Below are 17,903 nucleotides of genomic sequence, written 5' to 3'. Positions count from 1 at the left end.
ATCCAAAAGAGACACCAAAGCTTGAGAAAATGTGGTTTGCTTAGGAGTGGAGAAGTTATGATGAGACTTGAGAAGTCCAGGATATAGGCTGGTGAAGGAGATTTTCTACGAATGGGGAACAGAAAGTAGTAGTGAGCATGAGGTAGGTGATAATAAGGAGACCGACTGGCCTGAGTGGTGATTATTCTGTTAGAAGATGGGGAAAAGGTATAGCTAGTTAAAATGACAGGAGACTGAACTTGTAGTAAGCTGTGGAGAACTACTAAGTTAGTCAGGAAAGTTGGGAAAATGTGTTTGCTGTCCAGGACTAGGAGTCGTCGATGCTCTACTCTGGGTGGCATTAGAAAATGTGTGTGAGGTTCTGCTTATCCCAGTGGGGGTGGAGTGGTGGTGGTGTTGTGCTAGCATTTAGTGCCAAGGGTACAGGGATGCCAAACGTCTTATAACGTTCGGGCGGTCTGCCACAACAAAGAATTATCCCACCTCAAATGCCAGCAGTGCCCCATCAAGAACCTTACTGGAGGCTGGTAGGAGTCTGCTGCACGCAAAGATATTGAGTGATGACCTAGATTAGGAAATGAAACAAGAATGAATTAGAGACACCCAGCGAAAGGAGGATTTGGTGGGGATTAGTATAATGGTAAAACTAGTAGAAACTATTCAAATTGAGATGCTAGTGAATTATGATAGACATTATCAGAAGATGAGTATCATGGTCGATGCTCAGTGGATAGAAATGTGTGTCAACTTTTTATTATGGAAAAACATCAAACATATACGAAAGTAGAATAGTGTGAAGAACTTCCATGTACCCAGCCTCAACAATGAAACTTTTGGCCCATCTTATTTCATCTGTACTCCACTTTGGATTATTTTGACGCAGATTCCAGACATATGACTTCATCTGTAAAGTATTTCAGTGGGTATCTTTTAGATAAAGTCTTTTTAAGCATGGATGAGTGTTTTGATAAATCTACCTGGATTGCTTATGTTGATGGTATTTTCTTAGAGAGGAAAGAGCAAGGAAAAAATGGGATTGGATTTCAAATGCCAGGACCTGTCTGCTGTGTTTGTGATTTGTAAATTATGTAGTAAATTGTAGAAAGAAATGTTTGACCTCTTCTTTAACTTTTCCCCTTATTCCTCAATTTTTTTGAGCTCTTCTACATGCCAGGCCCTGTCTTCTTCGTGTTTACCAAGAAGCAGCCTTATGCAGTTTCTGTAGGGATTGAGTAAATGGTACCTTACTAGTTGTTTACTTATGTGCATGCATGCCAATTTCTGAATAATCCTCTAAAGATACTGAGTCCCCGTTTTCTTTCAGGCTTCTGCATCAGCAGGTTTTCCCACATGGAATGTGCCCCTTTACCCTGTCCCCAATCTGTTTTTCCATGTTTGACCATCCCTCAAGGCTCTTCTGCTCATATTCAGTTCATGCTGATATCTGTTTCCCCTTTCTCCCCTTCTGTAGTCCTTACTATTTACTGCTTTGGTTGTGTTTTCTTATGTTCTATTATAATAGTTTTGGATGTTTATTTTTTGGTCTTTTTTTTTTTTTTTGAGGAAGATTAGCCCTGAACTAACTACTGCCAATCCTCCTTTTTGCCGAGGAAGACTGGCCCTGATCTAACATCCATGCCCATCTTCTTTACTTTGTATGTGGGACGCCTACCACAGCATGGCTTTTGCCAAGCAGTGCCAAGTCCAGATCCAGGATCTGAACCAGCGAACCCTGGGTCGCTGAAAAGCGGAATGTGCCAACTTAACCACTGTGCCACCGGGCTGGCCCCTAAGTCTTTTTTTTTATGGTGGCAGGGGGATACTGTCTATAATTATGCTTTCCATCTTCCTTTCAGTAAATGCGCAGCAATTATTTGTTCTGTTGACTATCTGACCACCATTCTAGCTATATTCTGTTTGAACAAAAGTCTTACCTATCCTATAAGTTAACTGCTAGGAGTTTGTCAAAAGTGCAGAGATAACATCAAGAAAAAGTGTCATGGTGGGGCCTGCTGGTGGTACAGTGCTTAAGTGCACATGTTCCGCTTCGGTGGCCCGGTGTTCGCAGGTTTGGATCCCGGGTGCGGACATGGCACTGCTTGGCACGCCATGCTGTGGTAGGCATCCCACGTATAAAGTAGAGGAAGATGGGCACAGATGTTAGCTCAGGGCCAGTCTTCCTCGGCAAAAAGAGGAAGATTGGCAGCAGTTATCTCAGGGCTAATCTTCCTCAAAAAAAAAAAGAAAGAAAAAAGAAAGTGTCATGGATAGCGCATAAATATGTAAAAGGTCACTGAGGGTTTGATAGAAAATCTGTAATTTGACTTCAACTTCATAAGGAAAACAGTTTTTTTTTTTTTTAAAGATTTGCACCTGGGCTAACAACTTGTTGCCAATCTTCCTTTTTTTTTTTTTTAAAGATTGGCACCTGGGCTAACAACTGTTGCCAATCTTTTTTTTTTTTTTCCTTCTGCTTTATTTCCCCAAACCGCCCCTGTAAACAGTTGTATATCTTAGTTGCAGGTCCTTCTAATTGTGGGATATGGGACGCCGCCTCAGCGTGGCCTGATGAGCAGTGCCATGTCCGCGCCCAGGATCCGAACCCTGGGCTGCCACAGTGGAGCGTGCGAACTTAACCACTCGGCCACAGAGCCGGCCACTATTTTTGTTTTTAAAGATTTTATTTTTCCTTTTTCTCCCCAAATCCCCCTGGTACATAGCTGTATACTTTAGTTGTGAGTCCTTCTAGTTGTGCCATGTGGGACACCACCACAGCATGGCCTGATGAGCAGTGCCATGTCCGTGCCCAGGGTTCGAACTGGCGAAACCCTGGGCTGCCGCAGCGGAGCATGTGAACTTAACCACTCAGCCGTGGGGCCGGGGCCCCAGAAGACAGTTTTAAAGAAATAAAAAAACCAACATTTTACTCTCTAGGCCAAGGGAATTGAGCTAAACTTTTTTCTCTTTTATAAATTCCTTCTAATCTTAAACATGAAGGGAAAAGAGTGCTATTTTGAACTTGGAGTCTTTTTTATTAGTTCTTTTCTGTGAACTCATGATATGAAAGATTGTCATGCAAACTTAAGTATTGTTTTTCCATTTTCGGTAAGGAGATCTAATTGCCAGTCAGTGGTAACAACCAGTTGTTACCATCACACCTAAAAGCAAAGCAGCTTGTTTTAATAACCTGTGCAGCCTTATTGGGAGCTAGTAAATGGCTTTTTTTAAGTCCTTTTGAAATATTTAACATAACTTGGCAACTCCATTACTCCTTTTCTGGACTTCTTGGTACCTGGGAACTCTTGGTAGGGAATCATTATCTTAGAGTGAAAATTCCCCCCCCAGGAAGTAAATTAACTGGAAAACGAATAACAACTTCATATTTTATTATTTGTGTAGCATAAATCATTACTCTTTCTGCATGAGTGGCTATTTGCCAGGGGTTACTTATAGTAGAACCTTTTTTGTTTAGCTGATTAAATTTCTGTTCATCATTACTAAAAAGTCCCCAGCCCCCCCAATAGCAAGATGCTAAATTAAAAAATGTTAGAGCTCTTGAGTTTAGGAGAGAGAAAAAGATTTAGCCTTTGCTTAGTTGAGACCTTAAGCACTTCTTTTGTTGTGTTTTTCTAAAAAATAGATACTACTTTTTGTGCTGCATGAGAGCATATATAGGAAAAGTCTTTAGCAATGATAACGTTCTCTGCCAATATAAAAGTGATGTCATTGTGGCAGAATAACACTTTACAGGGCGTTCCTTGGAGATATTGCGGATTCAGTTCCAGACCACCACAATAAAGCGAATATTGCAATAAAGAGAGTCACACAAAGTTTTTGGTTTCCCAGTGCATACAAAAGTTATGTTTTCACTACACTGTAATCTGTTAAGTGTGCAGTAGCGTTGTGTCTAAAAACAATGTACATACCTTAATTAAAAAATACTTTTTTGCTAAAAAATGCTAATATCATTCTATCCTTCAGTGAGTCATAGTCTTTTTGCTGGTGGAGGGTCTTGTAAAAAATGCAGTATCTGTGAAGCGCGGTAAAGCAAAGAGCAATAAAATGAGGTCTGCCTGTATTTTGAGAATGCTTTATAATAGCTTTTCATGGGAAATAAATCAGAGTTGATAATTTCTTAATTTTTCATATTTTTAGTCTTTACGCTGATAAAAAATAGCCCAGCCAAGGTTATACAAAGGAAATAATGAAAAAACTTGACTAAAGAGCCCAAGATCTTTTCTTTGGTTTATCCTCCTGGGACAGATTACCTTTCCAAATTGAACTCCTAGAGAATCATTTGGAAATATCAGAACTGTCATGCTAAGTACCTAAGTGGTACTTTCAGGCCAGAGGAATCATTGTTTTCATTCATCTGACTCATTTATAATATAGAGTCAAATTTCTAGCTGTTATCTATCCTCCCTCATCCCCATTTTTATGGCCTGCCTTGAAAGGAACAGATATATGAAGAGAAGACTTTGGTTTCCATTTTATGAATGGTGTATCCCTTAGTAGCTTGATTTTTTTGGTTAAACTTCCTTAGACCTGGAAAAGGGTAGTATTAGATAAATGTCAGCTAGTTCAAGGGTGGAGAATTGAATTGAAGCAGCCGCTGCCAAATGTAAAGCATTACTAGAGAGCCAGAGTGATGAAGCCAGGGGTCTCTTTTTCCAAGGCTGTAGTAGTGTTCTGTCCTCTCTTCTAGAGATCATTTTGAAGCAGACTCAGAACCAGGGAAACCATCCAGTGGTTTCTGCAGATTAGGTGGTTTGAATCCTCTTCAGCACTTTTGTTTTCTCTGCCTCAGTTTACTAGAATAATGTTTTGATTAGCTGTACTTTGCTACTCAGAATACTTAAGCATTTTTCCGATCACAGGGGTATGCATGCATTTTTCTTTTACAAAGTGTCAGTGTTTTTGGTCTGCTTGGTGGACTCTGGTCACGTTAGATACTTAGTTGTTTACTTGTAAAATGACTAGCAAGGAGCAGTCTCTTTTTGGTAGCTTTTTTTATGTAAGAGCATTTAGAATTTTATTAAGGTACTGTATGGTAATTCTGTCAGTTTATTTCATTCTCCACCCCATATTTATTGAACAGCAAAGTGTGAAAGTAATGTGTCTCGTAACTGGTCTCCAGAAGAATTAGAAATGTTATACCTCTGAACCTTCAACAAGAAGTATTCCCATCAATTTTCAGATTGATGAAATTCTTGGAGATGGTCATGTTCTATCATTTGGAAAGATAACAGAAACTGAGTTATTCTGGCAGGCAGTTTTGCTGGCTGGTGCCTGATATAGAGGCATGCATTGGTCTCTTAGTGGATTTATGTAGAAAACAGATATAGAAAGTTATGTCCTGAACAAAGCAGAAACTCTTTTTCTTAAGCAATGACAAGCAAAGAGGTTGGTTTGATTAAGCTTGAGTTGTGTTGTCTCAGTTTAGGACAGTACAGCACAACATTTTATGGTGGTAATGGTAGTGGTGGTGAACTTGTTTGAAATTTGTCCACTCATGGTAACCTTTATGGTGGTGGTCACAGACAACTTCATCCTTCAAGCCTTAAAATCGCTATAAAACTATGAGTTGAATGGAGGAGAAACAAAGGTCCTGAATAGTTGGATACTTAGGTAATTGTTCTATATTTATTTAAGTGTAAAATTTTCATATCTGGTGAAAGAGAGCTGCGTTAGAAGCACTTCAAAGACTCATTGTAAGGAAAACTGCTTGAACTTAAATTGGGATTTTTGAGCAGCATCTAATGTTTAAAAATCGATACATCATGGGTCATTTTAAAGAGGAATAGTAAGGAAACTATATTTTCAAGATACAAAGCTTAGTTGTTCACCTTGTCAAAATTCTAAAGCTTGAAGTATATAAAAGATTGAAAGTGTTAATGGTTAGGTTTAAATATTGGTCATATTTTAGATCCCTTTCAAAACAAGCTGTCTTAAATATTACACTGAAGAAATCTTAAACATGATGTAGAGTTTGTGCTGAAGGTTCAGTTTCTAGAGGTAGTAAACAAGACATTCTTATAGTAAGAAGTCTAGAAACTAGGTAGGCAAATAACTTATTCCTCCACAATGTTTTTAATTATCATGTGTGATTCTGTTGCGTGACTATAGCATTGAGTCAGTTGTGTCTCCTGGTATTGGACATATAGGTGGTTTCTATTTTTTTTTCTATTTTAAATAGTGCTTTGAACATTAATAGCTAGAGCTAAATCCTTGTGCATATAGATAATGTTATTTGAAACTTTCCTAGACGTGATGGCTTTCCATTCTCATTGATGAATTGGTTTCTGGAGGTGTTGTAACAAATTATATTGTATAGGAACTTTTTTTTCTTCCAGGTAGCAGCTTTTATATTTATCAGATTGTTAAAAATGTTAGCAGGTGTGCAGTGAAATGGACATTCTCACAGTCAAGGCTGAAAGTATACATATCTGTGACCCTCTAGCAAACAATTTGGTTCACATAACTCTCTCTTGGCAAGATAAACGCCAGCTATCCCAGGCTGGCTAACATCGTCCTTGTGACTCCAGATCTCCCAGAAAGAGAGCTCTAGTCCCAGAGAAGACCCAGATTTGCTTGGCTTAGCCCATGTGAGTAATCACATAGCCTCTCCCAGCTAATCCCTGGGAATGGGATGGATGGGCTGATAGAGACCTGTGACCAGGTTTTGGGTTGAGGGAGGCAGGGAGGAAGATGGGAAGGACGTAGGAAAACTAGCCCCAGTGGAACCACAGAGGTTAATATAGAATGCTGAAGAGATGTTTCTTCCAAGGAAGAAATTCTGAATGTGGGGAGGAAAAGAGAGTGAAAAAGGCAGTAGTTCTCCAAGTTTTTAGAGTCAAGACTCCTTTACACTATTCAAAATGTATTGAGGGCCCAAGGAGCTTTTGTTTATGTAAATTATTTATTGATATTTGTCATTAGAAATTAAATATTTAACATACTAATTCATTAAAGTAAACTCGTTACATGTTAATGTTTTAATGAAATATGACCATATTTCCTAAACCAAAAAGTTTCAGTGAGAGTAAAACTAGTGGCACAATTTTACATTTTTCATAAATCTCTGATGTCTGGTCTGTCATTTGCTTCTACGTTCAGTCTGTTGTGATATGTTGTATTGGTTGAAATAATATGAAGAAAACCCAGCCTCGTACAGATATTTGGTTGGAAAAAGGAGGAATATTTGAATAACTATTTTAGGTAATTGTGGATATTCTTTATGGACACTCTCCCAAACCTTGGTCTTTCTTGAAATTTGAATGAATCTTTTACCCTTGCACAATATTATAACATCTTGTGCTGGTCATGGAAAATGTTGGTTCACTGAAAGTTTCTAAATATTGGTACATTTCCTTATGTAACATGAAAACATTATATTCATTAACATCACCATCAACCTCATCAAAATACTCTTGAGAAGCTGTCAAGCTCACAGTTCGTGGATACAGGTTTTCAAAAATTCTAATTTTGTTTGAAAGCTTGAGTTTTATTATTGGCGATAAATACTATCCTTTATTTTCCTTGAAATGACAGGCTCTCATCATTCATTTTCGAGAAAACATCTGTCAAAAACTCAAGTTGGAATAACAACCATTGTTTGTCAGTCATTCTTTCAAGTAAAAATGGTGTTCCGTTAAGGTATTGGTTCAGTTCACAACTAGTCACACAAGTGCTTTTCTCAGGTGTTCTGTAGGAGTGCTCGTGTGCTTCTCATTTTATCACTTGCAATATTAAAAAGACATATGTAAGGACAGAGATTTAGTAAACTAACTTTTACTGCTTCATCACAGGCATTCTGAAGTGAATGGTGGCAGTTTTATCCACCGTTGTATTTGTACCATTAGTGCAAATGTCACTACAGTGAAAACAATTAATATCTTAATATTCCTGTAGAAATAGTTTGGACCTAGGGGATCTGAGGGCCTCTATTTGAAAACTGTTGTCATAGTTGCTTAGACCTACTATATATCCTATCTTCTCATGTGCTGTGTTAGAAAAACACGTCATAGATAGTAACTCGTTTCAGCAATTTTTTTTTTTTCAATTCTCATAATCTGGTTTTGAGGGGTTTTAGTCCAGAGCAACAAATTCAGACGTTTTATTTTGCTTATGCAGAAGCTTACTAGACAAACACTAATCTACATGGTGAAGTTCTAAATTTAGTTTTTTTTTTTAAAGACTAAAGAAAATACAAAACTAAAACAATAAAAATAATCTAGATGGTATGTTCCCAAACTAGGCTGAAGAATTTGAAGAAGCAAATGCAGTACTCAATAAGTACCTTTCTTTAAGAACAGGATTAATTTTGGAGACAGTTACCTTTTAGCTTGTAAAGAGGTTTGGGACACAGTAAGAGAAGATGAGCATACAAAAATAAACCAGTACTGAATAGATATAATGATGTCCTACTTCAATACAATATTTTTTTTCCTTAAAGAATGTTTGGTAAAATGCTTTAAAAATATTCAGTTTCTGAGGCCTCAGCTGTATTATAATTGAGATTATAGTTCTCAAAGCAATACTTCTTTAAAATTGTGTTTCTGCAAAATTCTTTTTTCATAGTTCTACAGCTAATATCTAATAATGTCTTTTCCCTGATTTGTAATAGAAAATTACAAGTGAACAGAGTAAATGTCTATTAGTAGGTGAAAGCATGTATGCTTAGTTTGTTAACTTTTTAAAATCAACACATGTGCTTTTAAAAATGTATATGTAGTAATAGCATTTCTTGGCAGTTCTCAGTTTGTGTGATGGAATAAAATATTGGAGTTTTATGGTGTTTGAATTAGTTATCTATTGCTGTGTAACAAACTTAGCATCATACGGCAACAAACATTATCTCACAGTTTCTGTGCGTCAGGATCTGCACGGCTTACGTGGGTCCCCTGGCTCAGGGTCTCTCACAAGGCAGTAAAGGTGTGGGCTGATGCTGCAGGCGTCTCCAGGCTGGCCTGGGAGAGAATCTGCCTCCAAGTTCATTCACATAGTTGTTAGTAGGATTCATCTCCTCACAGGCTGTTGGTCTGAGGGCCTCAGTTTCTAGCTGGCTATTGGTCAGAGGCCTCTCTCAATCCCTTGCCATGTGGATGTGGGCCTCTCTATAGGGAGCTGGTTTCCATCAGAAGGATCAAATGAAAGGGTAGGAGAGGGTGAACAAGAAATTAATTCTCATCTTTTTGTAACCTAATCTTAGTGGCGACATCCTGTTACTTTTGCCTGTATTCTGTTAGAAGTGAGTCATTAGGTAGGTCAGGGAATTATACAAGGGTGTGAATACCAGGAGGTTAGGATTATTGGGGCCATTTTAGAGGCAGCCTACTACAGTGTTCAAGAACATCATTGACTATACAAGAATTCCTGTCTCAAAGCCCAACTCCTGTGGCAAGGGAAAGCTGAATGTAGCCCTATGGTAGCTATGTGGCTGTTTATTTTGCCTTCTAACACCTGCCATATTTAAGAAGTAATCTTAACCTCATTTAAGAAATCTGTTCCTTTAGAAACTCTGTTCCTCCCTATAATCTAAGAAGGGATGAAAAAAAGGCAACATTAAATGGGATTGATTTTAGGGTCAATTGTCTAATGGAGAAAAGTCTCTAAACGTAACTTCTATAAAGACAGACAGTGCTCAGAAAGCAAAAGTATAGTGAGTAGAAGATTTTTAAAAATCATTTTTAGCATTTGTAAGGATTTAAAAACATGTGCCTAGATCTGTACTCCTTTGCTTTATTTTAAAAATTCAGACTTAGAGTTCATCTAGGTAAAGTTTAGAAATGTAGCTTTATTATATTAAAAGGCAAAAGTAGTATGGTTTAAATCTATAGACTGTACTTCAAGGTTGGAGTTTTTTTGTTTTTTTATTTGTTTTGGCTTTTTGAGGGATTTATTGTGATTCTGGATTTTAAAGCCCTTAAAAAATGTTAAAGCGGGAGAATCCAGGCCATGATAGACCCATTTTTTGTAAAGAAAGGAAACTCATCTTCCTTGGTGCTTGAATACCATTTTTTTCTGCTTTTGATAAAACATAACTTTTGTAGTGTATTCTGTATTGTTTGTTTTAAATCATATTGCTTACTGGGTAAAGTCCTTTTTTTGTTGTTAAACTTATAAATTATGTAACATGGAGCAGGCAAGATTAAACAGTAAAACTTTGTTGATTTTATTTTTAATCTATAAAAATAAATTTGTTTCTACACGCATAGATTCTTTTTCTTTTTCTTTTGGTGAGGGAGATTGGCCCTGAGCTAAAATCTGTTGCCAATCTTCCTCTTTTTTTCCCCTCTCCAACGCCCCCCAGTGTATAGTTGTATATCCTAGTTGTAGGTTCTTCTAGTTCTTCTATGTGGGACACTGCCACAGCATGGCTTGATGAGTAGTACCAGGTCCACGCCCAGGTTCCAAACCATCAAATCCCAGGCCACCAAAGCAGAGCACACAAACTTAACCACTTGGCTGTGGAGCTGGCCCCTGCACACACAACATTTTAATGTGTCACTTTTCTTCCCCCTGATATGTTTTGCTTAAATCCATGATCATCTTGCCATTTAGTGGTATGATTTAATTCCATATCCAGGTTAGTCTGTATGTAAATGTGTTTAACATAGATGTCTCTGTAACAGGAATCCTATCCATCTTCTTCACCAATATGGTTTGTGGACTCTGATGACCCAAATCTGACATCAGTTCTGGAACGTCTAGAAGATACTAAGAACAACAATTCGGTGAGAAAATAAGCCATGCTATTTTCTTTTTCATCTCATGAACATTATATAGAGAACTTTAAGTGTTAGGAGGGAATATGATATAAAAGCCTGATTAATGATTATTTGATAATCTTAGGGGAGCTAAAGACCAGGTTATTTTTTTTTTTTATTCCTTCAAATTCTGTTTACTACTTGGTTTCTCTTTTTTATTCCTCGTAGGTATAGTCTTAATTTAGATCAGGAATTAGGTGGGCTCTTTTCCATGAATTCTGACCGTTAAACCAAGCAAGCATTTTTGGTAGGGACCACTAGCCAAAATGGGAATCAGAAAAGGGGAAAAGACTAAGGTAATGTGAAGGGAAGGGAAATAATGATAGATTGACAACCATGCTAGTGTTTAGGGAATTGCTTTTTCTATCAATAGTCTGTATAACTCTGCAGTAAAAGCCAAAGGTATGCAAATGAAAACTTTTTTTAATATATAAAGAAATGTAACTTTTCATATTACAAAAGTTTTAAAAACCTGTTTTCTTTGATTATAAAACTAATAAATGACCATTGTGAGAGAACTAGTAAAATTTAAAAAAAAAAAAAAAAAGGAAAATAGAAATATTCTATAATTTCTTTACCTGATAACCATTGTTGACATGATGGCTATTTTCTATTAGTATTTTTTTTCCCTTGCTAGTAAAATACATATACTCTTATGTTTAAATAGTTGAGGTCAAAATCTACATAGTTTTATATCCTTTTTTAAAGTTAACATTATTGTGTTTTTCCATGATGTCGTAAAGTCCTTATAGAAAAATATGCATCATTATTTACAGGTGATGTGATTCGTTTACCTAGTAAAAAAAAATCTGAAGGAATCCACTGAAAAAATAATTTTTTAAGATGACTGGTTAAAATCTCCATTATATAAAAATCCATGGTTTTCCCAAATATTCACTATAATCAAATAGAAAATATAGTAGAAAAGTATTTTGTTGACAAATTACAACTAAATTTTAAAAAATTAAGTACTTAGGAATAAACTCAGATGTACAGGTTTTGTATCAAGAAAACTACAAAAATTTGCTGAGTGGAATAAACGACTTGACTCCTGTGTTCCTAGATGGGCAGATTTCATATTATAAATATGTCAGTTAAATGTTATAAATACAGCTTCATGTTAGTTTATAAATTGAATGCAATTCCAGTAAAAATCCCAAGAGACTTATTTTTAGAACTTGACAAAATGCCTCTAAAGTTTGTTTTGAAGAGTAAATAATGAAAAATAATGAAATTAGAAAAAAGGTAGAGAGACTTGCCCAACCAGATATTAGATAAAATAAAATACTGAGTACTGGCACTGGGCTGGACAGATAAAAGTAATAGAAGTTTAGAAACAGAATCATGCAGTTGAGAAATTAGAATAAGTTAAATTGAGTTAAAATACTCAATAAGGAAAGAATAGATTATTCTATTAATAGTATTGGGAGAACTGACCGTTTGGGGAAATTAGAGTCTTATCTCAGATTTTTGGCAAAATAAGTTATAGGTAGTTTAAACACTTCTATTCTTGAGATTAAGAACAGAAGAATAGCAGTTTAAAGAGTATTTTAAGAGTAAAGGCTAGTCTGGAGAGCCATGAAGGTTAGAGCTAAAAATTAAAAGCTAGATGGACACATGTTTACATCTCTGGCATTGGGGCAGTTGGGTGACAGGACAGGGAAGGAGTGGTAGACATAGCCCCTTACTGCTGCCTCCTTTTAGAAGACTGCCTCTAAAGATCTGAAGGTATAAGTTTTGTAACGGTAGAAATGAGTGGGGTTTTGTTTTTCAGTGTCTAAAACATCAACAAATGCTCATCTAGTAAAATGGCAGAATATAGAACTGGGCCTAATTTTATAAAAAAGTAAATATATTTACATAAAAGAATATCAAAATTTACCCTTCACTCTTCTTATAGTCTCTGCCAGTTACCCCATAACTGAGTTTCTTGACAGAATAAGCTATATTTCCTTACCTTTAATTTACTTAATTCATTATAATTTTGATTCTGCCTTCATTGTTGCACTAAAATTTTTTCTCTCTAGTTGCCAAATTCAGTGACTCCTTTTTTAGTTCTAACGTTGACCTCTCTGCAGCATTTTGATACTGTTAAATGTTCCCTTGTTGACACTTGCCTCCATTCAACAAACGTTTATTACTTCATGTCCACCAGTAAAGAGCTAGTTAAATAAAAATTACCATGTATAGTTTTATGATAGAATATTAGGTTATAGTTAGAAAGAATGCAGCCACTCTTTCCACAAGAGCACATATAGCTTTCCAAGATATGCTAAGTGAAAAGCAAGGCATAGAATATTATCTGTAATATGGCCCCTTTTGTATACAGTGTTGTAAAAAATCTGTATCTATGCTTGTTTATACATACTTTTTTTCCCCTGGATGGATACAGGAAACTGTTAGTAGTAAAACACAGGAAAGTAATTTTTAAAGAATTGACTGGCTTCTATGCTAGGCTCTGTGATATGTAGTGGGTATAAAAGGCAAGTTGTATCCCTCTCTTCTGGGAACTGATAATCTTTTGAGGACTTCCATCAGGTCACTGTCTCCTCTTTTTATCTCTTATTACCCTGCCTTGGTCTCTGAGCTCTTCTTCCTTACTTGGCCTCTTTCTTCTCATTCTGTGTTTTCTCTGAGTAGTCTCTTCTACTCCTATTACTTAAATCATGGCTTATATTCCAGGATCCTAAATCTGTATCTCTAGCTGAAATTTATCTCCTGAGTTTCGAACCCATACATCTGTTTACATATCACAGTAAATCCAGGGAATCCCACTAGGATGTGCCATGGCTGTTCAAAATGATTACATCTAAATTTGAACTCATCTGCCTCCCAGCACTCCCACCACCCCCATCATGTTTCCCCTCAGTAATTCTCTTTGTGCTTGGGGCAAAATGAAATAGTGAAACTTGGCAACCATGCCTGAACTGGGGAACTATCTTAGAGTTCTTTTTTATACCAATGTTTCCTGTTTCCCCAAAACTATCTAGTAAGTTTCTAAGACCTGTCCATTTACCTTCTAAATATTCCTGAATCCTTCCACATGATCTCAGTTTCTTCTCCCATCCCTCGAACATCTTTTTTTGGGACGCATAAAGTTGAAATTCCTGGAAGATATACCACCGTTTTTCTTGTTGCTTGGTCTGACTCTACCACAATGCTGTGTCTCCCACAGGACTCCTGGAGCTCTTTCTGTGCTAGGTGTTGGAGTGTCCGAGTCTGTGTCCAGGTCACCCTGCCTCATGCTTATTATGTACTTAGCACAAAACAGAGCTTATTGGTCCAAAGATCCAAAATGGGACTTCACTGCCTTTTAAGCTTGAGGAAATTTTTTGATCCTAATTTACTGCTGAACTTTTCTCATTTCTGCTTGCTCCATTGTACACTTTGGAAAGACTTGTTCTTTGCTTTGTTTAACCCATTCTAATCCTATGTGTGTTTTCTTAGTCTTTCATAAATCTGCTTCTTTCTGTTCATCCCTTTTCTTGGTCAGACATCCAGGGAACTATTTCTGCCCAAGTAAAGTAAGCTGCCTTACTAGCTCCAAGTAAAGTCTGCTGAGTATTAACCATTCTACTTCAACCATAATTGCTAAACTTACACGTTGAAAACAATTTTTTAAACAATGAAAAACGTGTTTGTGCACATAATTTACCTTGCTTACTTGCTTAGAGTAAATATGCTTACAAAACAGTCTGGGTTTAAAAATGGAAACTTAAGGAGTTATACTTGCAGTTTCCCTGGTGGGTTTTTTTTGGAGAAACACTTAGCCTACTAAATGCCAAGTGTTTTCACAGAAGATTTCATTTAATCTTTACCATTTTGAGAAGGTTTTAATTTCCTTGTTTTACAGATGGGGAGACTCAAACTCAGGGAGTTAGATACTGTATCCAAGGTCATCTTGATTCCAAGGCTCTGTCTACTAGACCCCATTTGCCTCTGTACTTTTAAATGAATATGACTGTGGAATATACAATTTTGTAACGCATGTGAAACAACACTGCCTCTATTCTTTGTAGCCTCATTAATGTATTAACGTACTCTTGTCTGAAGTTGTAAGTTTTTAAGAAAAGAAGTTAATAACTGAAAATTGGGCAATATCTGGAGCTCCCCTTCCTCTGCCTTTTTGTTGATGTCATTTTGCTAGGTATCAGTTGTAGGGATTACACTCAAACCATAGTAACTTTCTTATATCTTTTACTAGCAGCCCCTAAAAATATTTTTTAAAGAATGTTATTTTATCTGTAGTCTGCAATTGAGCAGTAACAAACTTTTTTCATTTCCTACTGGATTGGATACAGTAGTCCTAGCATTATTCGTGTCTTCTGAGGGGTCTTTAACATAATATTTATTTACTGAAATGTGTTTTGTAGCTTCGTCAGCAGTTGAAGTGGTTGATATGTGAACTCTGCAGATTATATAACCTCCCTAAGCACCTGGATGTTGAGATGCTAGATCAGCCACTACCCACGGGTCAGGTAAAGTAAAAATTCTCTAGTGTTAAAGAGCTAAAATAAATTGTATCAAGAAAAGGTAAAACTAGGATGGTTTTTCTTATTATATAATTTATTTAGAACTTAGTTTTTGTTTTCCTGTTGAATTTTTTTGTCTGTTTTACTTTAGGTCTAAAAATAATCTTTTCATTCTTTGGAGCTGCTGGTGTTGACTATGATAGGCAAACAATCCCCCTCCCCCCTTTGTTGTTGTTAATATTCCTGGTTTCCATAACTGTTCCTTGCTTATTCAGTTGTTTGCTTTTGCTTATTTATTTACCTTCACCTGGAATGCCATTTCCTTAAGTCCTTATGTGCTTCTTAAGACCTAACCCAAATGTTATCTCCTCCAAGCAGTACAGGTACCCAGTAGCTCCCCACCACCTCTGACTTTTTAGGATTTCTCGATTTACCTATTTAGGCATAATTTATAGACACTATACTATAATAGATAACGATTTAGTTCTTATACCACCCACTTACCCATCCACCTCCCCTTCTTAAAACATCATTATGCTTAGTCATATGGATGATTACTATTTATCATTAGGACTTTGTAGTGTATAGTTTTCTATTATGACAATTCCTTTCTCATACAGTTTTTTGTTTTGCAGTGTCTTCTTTATAATAATAATAATAATTCTTTTTTTTTTTTTTTTTTCTCCCCAAATCCTCCCAGTACATAGTTGTGTATTTTAGTGGTAGGTCCTTCTAGTTGTGGCATGTGGGACACCGCCTCAGCATGGCCTGATGAGCGGTGCCGTGTACGCACCCTGGATCCAAACTGTTGAAATCCTGAACCGCCGAAGCAGAGCATGCGAACTTAACCACTGGGCCACGGGCCGGCCCCGATAATAATAATTCTTAGTTTAAAAAAGTTATGTTCTATCCTTTTACTGTGAGATCTCCCTCTCTTCTGGAGCCTTTGGTTTTTCTGTACCAGTCTTGGCAGGTTGTTCTCTGGACTGGCTGTACAGCTGTCACCTTGAAATTTTTGCCTCCTCTGCTGGAGTAGATCCATTGTTTCCTGATCTCGTGTCATCTTTCTTGGCTTACCCTTTATCATTTTGCCTGAGTACATCCTCAAGTAAAATGCTAAGAAAGCATGAAGGAGTAGTACATTTTCTGGGTTGTAACCTCTAAAAAATTATGGCCAGACCACTGTAGGTTTGAATCTTGATTCTGCTGCTTATTAGCTGTGTTAGCTAATTTTCTTGGGCTAATTACCTAGTCACTGTGTATATCAATTTCCTGTTTTCAAAATGGAGGAAATAGTAATAGTACCTATATTTTGGGGGAGCTATGAAGATTAAATGTGTTAGTACATGTAAATCATTTAGAGCAGTGCCTGGCACACAGTGAATGCCCAGTAAATGTTAACTGTTGTAGTATTCTGCGCTCACATTTGATTGATAGTTTGGTTGAATGTGTAATTCTAGGTTGAAAATAATTTTCCCTCAGAATTTCAAAGACTGTGCTGTTTCTTCTAGCCAATGATGTTGTTGAAGCCTGATGCCGTTTTGAGTCTTATTAGTCTCTGCATGACTTTCCAGAAGCTTTAGGAGTTTGTCTTTTCCTTAATGTTCTGAAATACCACAACAGTGTGCTTAGTTGTGGTCTTTTTTTTTTTTTTTTTGTCGTCATTGTTGCTAGGCAGTCAGTATGGATGGGCTTTTTCAAATTTGGGCTCTTGAATCTTTCTGCTTGGGCAAATGTTTCTGTATTTTTTTCTGGGATAACTTTCTCCTTTCCATTTTCTTTATTTGTTCATTTTTGAATGTCTACAAATGGGATTTTAGATCTCTTAATTTGAGTCTTTGTATCACTGATCTCTATATTCTCTCTCTGTTTTTTAATTTCAAATTCTGGAAGATTTTTCCTGTCTTTCAACTTCTGGAAATTTTATTTGGACAGTCATAACTTTAAGTTTTGTTTTCGTTATTTGTTGCTGCTTAACTAGTTGCCCCAGAACTTAATGGCTTAAAATAACAATTTATCGTCTCTCTCGTGATTGTGTTAATTGACTGGGCTTAGGTGGATAGTTTTTCTGCTGGCCTCACTGTGCAGTCAGATAGTGGCTGGGACTGCTAGTCATGTGGAAACACAACTACCCAGGAATGTCCAGGTTGGTCTCTTCACGTATGTTTGACACCTTGGTGTTTCTTCACTTAGCCCTTCTCTCCACATGGCATCTCATCCTCCAGGACCTCTTCGTGTGGCTTCTCTTTCTTTAGGAAGGTAGTCTGAATTCTTATTTCTGGCTTCCAAGGTCACAGAAGTGGAAGCTGCCAGGTCTTTTACAGCTTAAATTTGGAACTGGCCCAGTGTCATTTCTACCACATTTATTGGTTAAAGCAAATCAAGGAGCCAGCCCAGGTTGACTGTGGGAGGGGACCGTGTAAGGGGATGAATGCTGGCAGGTGTGGTTCATTGGGGACCCTCTACAGAGATGAACCATAAGTTCTAAGAGCTTTGTCTTGTTCTTTGATTATTCCTTGTTCATAGCATTTTGTTTTTGTTTTATAGATATAATGTATTTTTAAGTGTCTTTAAGGAGTTATTTTGATACTCTTGTCCTCTCCTTCTCTAGCATCATAATTTTCTCTCTTTTTTTTTGTGAGGAGGATTGGCCCTGAGCAAA

At 36.9% G+C, this 17,903-nt stretch overlaps 1 protein-coding gene across 2 annotated transcripts in view; it reads left to right on the top strand.

Annotated features, from left to right (window-relative positions):
• The window catches only part of UBE2Q2 (ubiquitin conjugating enzyme E2 Q2), a 61,424-nt gene that overhangs the window by 1,775 nt on the left and 41,746 nt on the right, over positions 1-17,903 (top strand). The window contains exons 2-3 of one of the 2 annotated variants that reach the window (XM_046652213.1): positions 10,635-10,736; positions 15,143-15,247. In XM_046652213.1, the coding sequence (XP_046508169.1) occupies positions 10,635-10,736; positions 15,143-15,247 (207 nt within the window). The remainder of the gene's footprint in view (positions 1-10,634; positions 10,737-15,142; positions 15,248-17,903) is intronic. The other variant, XM_046652214.1, reaches the window with a different exon arrangement.

The sequence above is a fragment of the Equus quagga genome, chromosome 2 (genome assembly GCF_021613505.1).
Source record: "Equus quagga isolate Etosha38 chromosome 2, UCLA_HA_Equagga_1.0, whole genome shotgun sequence".
In the NCBI taxonomy this organism is placed as follows: Eukaryota; Metazoa; Chordata; class Mammalia; order Perissodactyla; family Equidae; genus Equus; species Equus quagga.
The sequence above is the reverse complement of the archived record's forward strand: the minus strand, read 5'-3'. Positions and strand labels throughout refer to the sequence as shown.